General features: G+C 31.8%; 1 protein-coding gene across 1 annotated transcript; it reads left to right on the top strand.

Moving 5' to 3' along the window:
- Positions 1–3,161: 3,161 nt before the first annotated feature.
- On the top strand, positions 3,162–7,826 carry LOC127248385 (receptor-like cytosolic serine/threonine-protein kinase RBK1). The gene is made up of 8 exons (XM_051270698.1): positions 3,162–3,486; positions 3,572–4,054; positions 5,245–5,502; positions 5,574–5,731; positions 5,808–5,887; positions 5,955–6,090; positions 6,164–6,313; positions 7,114–7,826. The coding sequence occupies exons 1-8, from the start codon at positions 3,480–3,482 to the stop codon at positions 7,270–7,272; spliced, it is 1,431 nt and encodes a 476-aa protein (XP_051126655.1). The 5' UTR covers positions 3,162–3,479; the 3' UTR covers positions 7,273–7,826.
- Positions 7,827–9,805: the final 1,979 nt, after the last annotated feature.

Raw genomic sequence — 9,805 nt, 5'->3', positions numbered from 1 at the left:
TAAATAGTAAACTTTTGAAAATTAAAAATAAAAATACAAAAAAGCAAATCCCAAGAGTTTGTGATTTAGTACACCGGAGAGTGATAAGACAAAAATTTGAATGAATGTGTTTTTTATATTAGAAACGCGAAGAATTATGTTAATAATATAAAAAAATATATTTTTTTTTAAATAATTAACTTTTTGTGAATAAATATATATTTATGTATCTGCATATTGTATTTTTTAAAAAATAATATTTATGAAAAATTGTTTCAGTAAAAAACAATATAATAAGTGAACAAACAAACCCTTAGTTAAATGTCAAAATGATTAGTAATAATAATAAGATAAATTGCATGGAATTATAAATAATTGTCAGAATTAAATAAATGTGGGTGAGTGGACTTTGAAAGAATTTAGTTAAAGTTAGAGGTGTAACTGTTTTATTGTGAAGGGGACATTGGTGAGGTTGGTGAAGTCACCAAATTTTGACTCTAAATTCAGATTTTAATTTTATTTAATTTTAGTTTTTCCATAAGAGTTGATTTAGTTCACCAACTAAACTATAGATCTTTGATCCCTTGTTTTTTTACTAAATGAAATCATTGTTAAATTTGAAATTTACATGAAAAATAAGTACTAAATGAATGAATATTATACTTTTGAGAAAAAAAAAATTATAATATTATATAGTAAATAAATTTAAAAATAAAAGAGAACACACATCATGATTTATTTTATTTTTTTAAATATACAATCTCACAATTATTTATATATATATATATATATAAACATTTTATATCTAAAATTTGGAGACACCAGTCTGTTACTTTGGGTTTGATTAGAATTTTTTTGATTTAAATTGTGTATTTAAATAATATTTAATAAAAAAAATTATAAGAAAAAGAAAATATTTTTGTTTCAAAAAATAAATAATTTAAATAATAAAATTTAAAATTTATGTAAAAGAAACACAGCCTACTTTTCTACCCTAGAGGTATAAAATAAATTAATAATAAAAATTATTTGAGACAATTTTGTGTTGAATAAAAAAAATTATTCAATAGCACCTTTAATATTTACACAATAGTTGTTCCACGCGATTTGAGGACATAAGTGACTATTTTTTTCTTATACATATTTAATATATATTTTGTCAACAAGATTAAATAAATGACAAAAATGATAAATGATATAAGATTTATTCTAAAATTATTTCAATATATGAAAAGTCATGTAATACACACACACACGTATGTGTATATATATATATTAAATTATTTTCGACGATATTGTCCATAAAAGGAGAAATAATGTTGCATATGCATTCTTTAATAAAGTTTTGGACAAAAAATTCAATTGCTCATAATATAATTATTGGTTTTATAATTAAATGAGGAGTGACTTATATCACAACTTAGCTCAATCAATGGCGACAACAACAAGTACACATAACACAAAATGCAATAACTATTTGTAGGTCCTCACAATAATATACACATTTGCTTCACTATTCACCATGTAGAGCAATAATGGAACATATATGTTTGGAAAATCCAATCATTATTTATTTTTATTTTTATTTTTATCTAAGAATTTGCACTCAATTTAATGAAAGTATTTATTTATTTCAATCAAGCTTTGATGGATTCTTTGTACTTTGATGGATCCTTATGCTATTATGGTATTTGTGAGCAAGTTAAATGAGTAGCTTCATGGTCAAATATTTGGTAATTTTGTGCATGAAGATTTGAAGGAACCAAACTAGTTGGAAGACCTTTCTAATCACGGAAAAAAAAAAAAAAAGAAAAATTAGGTAATTCTGAAGATTATTTCAAAAGAATAATAACGATATGGATGCAAGAGAGAATATAAAAAAGGACCTCAAATATCAAAATTAACCAAATAAAATAGTTTATTTGCCATCAACAAATTTTTTGAGAATGATAAAATTGGTTGTTTTCGTAAACGATAATATAAGAAATCAAATGACTCGAAATTAGTAGAATTCAAATAACTCTTACTAACTAGAGACTAATTTTTAAGGGAACATGAAGGCCAAAATGAAGATGACACTAGAGACCAGGAAAAATAAGAGTAGCAAAAATAAAAAAAAAATACAAAAAAGAAAAAATAATAAAAATGCAGAGATTAAACCTCAAATAGGCAATTTACCTTTCGAACTATCACAAGAGTTTGACCCATATATTGATTTTGAACTTGCACGCCAAAAAAAAAAAAAAAAAAAAAAAAAGAAAAAAGAAAATAACATTAATTTCCTAATTACCTAATTTGCCAATTAATACAAGATTTAGAATCAATTAAAAAATACAATATTTGTTAGGAAGATATACAAATAATAGAAATATATATCATGAATTAGAGATATCCATGAAAATTCATGGGAATTTAAACTCCAAACCTCAAAGCATTGCAAAGAGTGCTCGAGCTTTCTAGATAAATATTTTTAAATATTAATTATGATATCAATATGTAGTACAAATACAATGAGATTTGTGAAGTAAATTATACAAATATAAAAAAATATTTTTAATGTTAAGTACGATGCCGAAAAGACAAATTAGTACTGATTTTATGGAACATAAGTAGTATATTTTTTATTAAAAATTGTGAGAAGAAATAATATAGAAATCAATTTGAAAAATAAAACAATAGCATATATGGTTTATTTTTTATTCTATATACAATTTTTATTTTTTATTTATAAAATTACACTCAGTAATTATTAAATTTTAAAATTTAAAAATAAAAAATACTAAAAAAAAAAATTGTACAAACTAATTTTAATTTCCAACACAAACCACAGTTTATTAAAGCTCTCATTATCATTTCTACGGTAAACCGAAGCCGTGAATTTCGCCAGTCGTGCTTCATAATAAAAATAAATAATTAAATAGAAAATTACCGAAAATAAAAATTACGAAAACACCCTCGCGAATAATAACCCCAAGATTTGTCCGTTGTGTTCGTTAAGGTTGCTGTTAAATGTTAATGAGGTAGTTGCGCCAAGATCAACCAACGGCCCAGATTTCATCACCTCATCGCCTAAATAACTAATTCAATAATTAATTAATTAATTAATTAAAAAAACACACACATATTATCTATATATATATATATATATATACAGACACAGAGAAATTTGCATTGACCATTCATTCATTCGTTGGTAGCTACTTTTCAGTTTTCCCTCTCATTCTCATCTCCTCACTCACTCTGTTTGTCTTCAAACATCTCCACCATCCTTCCTTGCCACATTATTAATTCCTACCTTCATTCTTTCTCTCTCTCTGTCTCTCTTCTCCGTCGGTTGTTGCTGGTCGGAGCAGGGAATCGGAGGTAGCGAAACATTCTTGAATTCACCGAAATTCTTACAGTGTCTGAGAATATTTTTCGAGCGCAGGAAGGAAGGAGAATTGCTTTTTTGTTGAGCTCTTTTTTCCATCGTTTGGGTTAGGGAGAATCTGCTTATTGCGATGGAAGGTAATAGATATGATTTTGTGTTCAAATTGATTTTCGTGATTTGATGTTTTCTGTGGTTGTGTAATTTTTTATTTTTAATTTTTAGGAGCTTTCGAACATGAGGAAAGGGATTATGTCAGGAAGGAGAAAGAGGAAGAAGAAGAAGATAGAGGCGCGGGAGAAATGGAGGAGCAATCATCTCCACGTGGCATTCTGGAGGTACACGTGTCGGGTTCGGATTCGGACAACAGCGGCAGCCTAATGGACAGCCGGAGCAGCAGCTTCGGCGGCGAAAAGTCACCGGAGACGGCGGAGAAAGCGGCGGCCGCCACCGCCGAAGCCGATTGGAGCTACGGGAATTTGAATTGGAAGAAATTGCTAGGGCAGGTTAAGAAGTCGTCGCCGACATGGAGATTCTCGAACATTCCTGTCCTCGCAGGTTATAATCTGTCCAAAAAGTCGGGGAAGAAGTCGAGGAGCCGAGTGTCGGTCGACGCCCTCGATTGCGGCGATTTCGTGATGCCCAAACCGTCGTGGAGGAACTTCACCTACGATGAACTCAAACAAGCCACAGATGATTTCAGCCCCGGTGAGTCTCTTCTCCTCTTTTACAACAAATTTCATTACATCCTGATCCAACGAATTGAAAATCTCCAAGGTTGTCTCACCACATTTTAGGTCTATTTCAAAATTATAGTTCCTAGCAGTGTTGATGGCACGGAAGCCATAGATTTCAATTGCAATAATGTCTTTGAGCTTTCAGAGACACGATAATCTGCCATGTTTCAATGGATAGCTGAGTTCTTGCAATAAAGAGTTGGGTGGGGTAATAAAGCCATGGCAATATGGCATCACCTACCCCACTTCTCTGACGAATTTCATTTTCCCCTCTTACAAGAAAGTGGTCATAACTTGGGAAATGAATAGTAGTGTAGATGTGTAGTCTTACAATTTTGGTATTCTTTGAAAAGTGTTTAATGTTGGGTGCTTTTCTTTGACTTCTTGCATCCATGGTTGCTGTCTGAAGTTGACACAGGGTAGTTAGTTAGTAGATGTTATCTTTATCAGAGGTACCACTAGTTCCAGAATTGAATTCTTTCCTGCTACTGATAAGACAAACAAGAATTTGGCGTATATTAGGGCAGCTGATTGATCAAAATGCTGAATTAGATATAAATTATCAGTCATGATCATGGACCATAATTTTAACCCATATGGGTGAGGTTGAAGTTAATGCGAATAGTTACGGCGCTGATTTGCTGAATTTTCAAATCAACCCCTATAATATATACAAACAACCTATGTTTTTATTATATACAATACATGTTGTGTGTAATAAAGGCATGTGCTATTTGTTCATAATTATATGTGTGCTAAAAAACAACTGTTGTATGTGCTGTTGTAACTATTATAGCATCTGCTGTTAATTTATATGTTGTATTTGTATTATATTAATACAAGGGATGTGCTGCAAGAAGTAATAAAGTATGCTATTTTTATTACATGGTATGCTGTTAGTTTATGTGTTTTATTTGTATTATAGTAATACAAGAGGTATGCTGCCTAACTAATACATTGTGTTGTTTGTTATCACATAGTTTGTTGTTCAAGCACAATGCTGAATTATAAATTTAACACTGTGGCCGCCACCGAACTGAATATACATTTTCCAGACAACAAAAGTTGTTCTAAAATTGTCAAATGAATGTCTGGAACAGACAAAAAACTTGTCTTGGAAAATTTTTGTATTTTCTCATCCGGCTTGTCTTTTATAATCAGATAAGTTGCTCGGGAAAGGAGGGCACGCCGAAGTGTACAAAGGGAGCTTGTCGGACGGTCAAGTTGTCGCCGTGAAGAAGATAATAAAGGAGCAAAAAAATAACGAGGATAAGATTCGCGATTTCTTGACTGAGCTCGGGATTCTTGCACACATTGACCATCCGAATGCTGCAAAACTGATCGGTTTCGGTTGCGACAGGGGCTTGTTTCTTGTCCTCCAGTTTTCACCACACGGAAGTCTCGGAACTGCGCTGCACGGTGACATGCTTAGCTTTTTATTACAGGAACAATTGTTGTTTCTTGTCCTGACTAGCGAAACGGTGTTGCAGGTTCCGATGAAGACAGTATGGACTGGCAAATTCGATACAAAGTGGCGGTTGGAATTGCCGAGGGGTTAGAGTATCTGCACTGTGGCTGTCAAAGGCGAATAATTCATCGAGACATAACAGCCTCGAACATACTGCTGTCTGAAGATTACCAGGCCGAGGTTTGCAAATGTGAAAATTTCGCGCATCACACGATCTTTGTAAATACGAGCTTAGTCTCTGTTGAATCGTGTGCAGATATCCGATTTCGGGCTGGCGAAATGGCTGCCGGAGAATTGGGCTAACATCGTTGTTTCGCCAATTGAAGGCACTTTTGGGTAAGAAAACAGATTTTTCTTATCTATTGCAATGTTTTGCCGGCTAATGTTCGAATCTTACATTCAGGTACATGGCTCCCGAGTACTTCATGCACGGGATAGTTCACGAGAAGAGCGACGTATTTGCCTTTGGAGTTCTCCTGCTCGAGCTTATTACAGGTCGCCGTGCAGTTGATTCCAGCCGGCAAAGCCTCGCAATATGGGTAAGAGTCGGACAGAACATATCTATTCTTTCCCTTCAAATCTTGCGGCTTATTTGCACTTCTGATTCTCCAGGCGAAGCCCCATCTCGATCAAAACAATGTTAAGGAAATAGCAGATCCTCGACTAGGAGATTCCTACGATGTTGTCGAAATGAAGCGCGCCATGTACACAGCCTCTGTTTGCATCAACCACTTGCCTAATATGCGACCAAACATGACGGGGGTACAAACGATACATATAATATATATATAAGATTCCGTTACAGTGTTGATTTGAAAAAATCAGTATAATACTAATTTCTTTAAAAAAAACACACATATTGAATGAGCATTTAGCATCAATTTTTAGTACAGATAGTACTGTGCTATATAAGCACGTGTGCTATCTGTCTACATTTTTTAATTGATACTCTAGAAAAGTATGTTTAGTGCTCTATAGAAATATGTTTAGTATTTTATAGAAATATGTCTGGTGCTTTACGTAGTATATATTATGTTTGAGTATATTGTTAGTTCTTTAAATAGCATCAATTCAAAAATGGATAAAGTACCGATCAAGAATCCAAAGAGTATTTGATAAAAGAGTTCAGAAAATATACGTTTTAAATATAGGGTGTGTTTGTTTGGGGGTTTGGATTTTGAGTTGGGATTTGAATAGTAAAAATTTTAAATTTGAATAGTTGTATGATGTGATATAAATAGGGTTTGATGTGATGTTTTGAAAGTAAAATTGATTTTTAGTATAATATAAAAAATAAAAAATAGGTGTTTGATTTGATGTTTTTGGGGAGAAAAAATTAGATGAATAGTGGAAATCCACCAAAATCCTTCAAACAAACACACCCATATATATGCTATATGGACTCTTAATCGTTGCTATCTGAACTCTTGAACTGTGCTTTCTGGAGATTTGAACGATGCTTTTCTTGAGAAAATCATGTGCCGTCATTTATATATATATCGATGATCTATCCTCTTATCGATTCTTGCATAAAAAACAAACAAATATGTTCCGATTCTCAGGTTGTGCAGCTGCTGAAGGGAACGCACGAGGGCATAGAGATGAATCAAAGATCCGCGACCGAAAGAACAATGCTATTCGATACTTGCGACGTTGAGGGCTATACATCTTCGACGTACCTCAAGGACTTAAACCGCCACATGGAGCTTGTTATGGAGTGAAGCGCGGCCACCCCCTCGATCGATCCCCGGCTGTCTTCTTCAGGCAAGCAATGGTGTGAATCACAACTGATGTTGTCCTAATGTGTGTGTGTATATATATATATTACTCTGCAGGCATTGCAGAACAAACAATGAGAAGAGCTAGCCTTAAAGTTTCCCAAGCTTTTCTCGTTATTACTTAAGAACAGAAAAAAAAACCTCGCCGCCGGCTAGTTCGAAAAACGGCGCAGACGATCGGCTACCTTGTTAAGGAAGAAGCATGATGGATTGATTTGATTGTATGCATACATAATATAAAGTAGTAGTAAGTTCTGCCTCGTGTTTTCTTCTTAGGTTTTGTTCTTTGCTTAGGAAATGGTGAGTGTTGTTTGGATCGATCGCAATGTTTGTCTGGTTGTCTGTCTGTCTGTATGTTTGTTATCGTCAATCCAAAGTATGATATGATTAGATTACTTTTGTATTCGAAAGTACTCATGCAAGAGTACAAGTTTGTCTCTGCACAAAAGTTGCATTCTTGGTTTAATTTTTATTTCTTTTTTATCCACACACGCACTCATCTGTGATCAATATTTGGCAGCTACTTTATGGTTAATCGATCAAATATAGTTTTCTTACGTATATAGAATTTTGCAATTTTGTAATTTTTAAAAATAAATAATAATAAATAAACAAAATGTATGAAAGAAATATCTTATATACTAGTGTTCAAAATGTATTAATTATAATTTATAATTTTTTATTTGAAATGACATGTTATTTTAATTTTTATTTAGATAATATTTAAATATGATATTTTATAAAAAATAATAATAAATTTTTATTGATAATAATGATAATTTTTGTTTGAAATCACATCCTCACACAACCTAAATTTTAAGATAATATAATAACTCCGCCTTGTTCACACCCCGTTGAGAGTGTCGGGATCGTAAAATGCTGCCACGGGTTAACACGAGTTTTTCCCACACAGTCCTCACTTACGCGCACTCTAAAAGACTTAACAGGGTCACCCATCTTCAAATTACTCTAGAGTTTCTTTCAGTAAGGTTTCCGAAAAACAATGTACACATTGTTGATATGAGTACTCTATTCAATCAAGTATTACATCCTCTCCGATTTAAGAATGCAACGTCCACGTTGCACCCCAATGATCCATCAACTGTTAGGTCCACCCATCCTCAAATTACTCTAAAGCAAACACGCTTAACTTTAAAGTTCTTTCAGTAAGGCTTCCAAAAAAAAAAATGTGCACATTGTTGACATAAGTAGTTTATTCAATCCATTTAACCTCTTATTCAACCTCGGGGGTATTTCATCCTCCCCAACTCATATCACTATTCAACTCTTGGGGGTATTATAATACTACTATATATTATTCACTAATAAAACTCAACCATTCAACACAAAATATTAATTTTTATATTATCAACATCGGGATTGTTAGGGTGCTGAATTGAAAAAAATCACCACCATACTGATTTTTCAACTCAACACATGTTATATGTATAAACAACACATATTATTATATATAACACATGTTGTGCATAATAAAGGTATGTGCTGTTTTTTATAATAACAAGTGTGTTGTACAAGAGTATGTCATGTGCTAAAATCAACTGTTGTGTGTGTTGTATGAGACTGTAATATGTGTTGTTAGTTCATGTGTTGTATTTGTATAATATTAACATATACAATATGCTATCTGTAATAATATTATGTGCTGTCAGATAACACACGATGTGCTGTTGAGACTATAACCTGTGTTCTTCGTTCATGTGATGTATTTGTATTATATTAACATATGCTCATCCGTTGTTATAGTCATATCTTCACAAAGGCCCAATTTGGTTCCTAACGGTCTAATTTAGCAAAAATTGGTTGCATTTTCATAAAGTATTGCAATATTTTTTACCATCAGATAAAAAAAGAAAAAGTGTTACCTAAAACACTATTTATTTTAAATCAAAAAAAATAAAAAAATAAAAAGAATTCCCGATATTTTAACAAGAGTTTTTACAATGAAAAACACAAATAAAATGAAACATAACATTTGTGTATTTGGTTTTGTCATCAAAACAAGGTCTTTGAAAATATTATATTCTAAAATGACTATTAGAATATACAATAACATCACCAACAAATAAATCAATTTAATTCAACACATTTTTTAACCATAGTGCTTTTTAACCCTTCACTAATGATGTTTTCTACACAGAATTTCAATAGCAACTTAAAGTATATAAATATTTTAAATCAAAATTAGGTATAAACCAGTTTAAAAAATTCACATTATAAGCAATATTAGACCTAGTAATAATAATTAAGTACATAACATAAACTACTACATTAATTTTTATATATTTGGAAAGCACCCATAGTTTTAGATGATTTATTTTTACTTAAGGAATAATATGATGGTAATGGTATACAAATATTTTGAAATCTTTCATATTAAAATGCATAATCATTTTTTCAATATATGTTGCTACTTCAAAACAATTTAGATGAATCTTTATCATTATCACTTTCTATA

The sequence above is a fragment of the Andrographis paniculata genome, unplaced genomic scaffold (genome assembly GCF_009805555.1).
Source record: "Andrographis paniculata isolate CXL003 unplaced genomic scaffold, ASM980555v1 Contig34END, whole genome shotgun sequence".
NCBI lineage: Eukaryota > Viridiplantae > Streptophyta > Magnoliopsida > Lamiales > Acanthaceae > Andrographis > Andrographis paniculata.
The sequence above is the reverse complement of the archived record's forward strand: the minus strand, read 5'-3'. Positions and strand labels throughout refer to the sequence as shown.

What these genes read in the sequence shown, in the direction of transcription:
- LOC127248385 (XM_051270698.1), top strand. An exon ending in CTGAAGATTACCAGGCCGAG is followed by an intron (nt 5,732 to 5,807) that starts GTTTGCAAATGT and finishes AATCGTGTGCAG; the next exon opens with ATATCCGATTTCGGGCTGGC. An exon ending in GGCAAAGCCTCGCAATATGG is followed by an intron (nt 6,091 to 6,163) that starts GTAAGAGTCGGA and finishes CTGATTCTCCAG; the next exon opens with GCGAAGCCCCATCTCGATCA.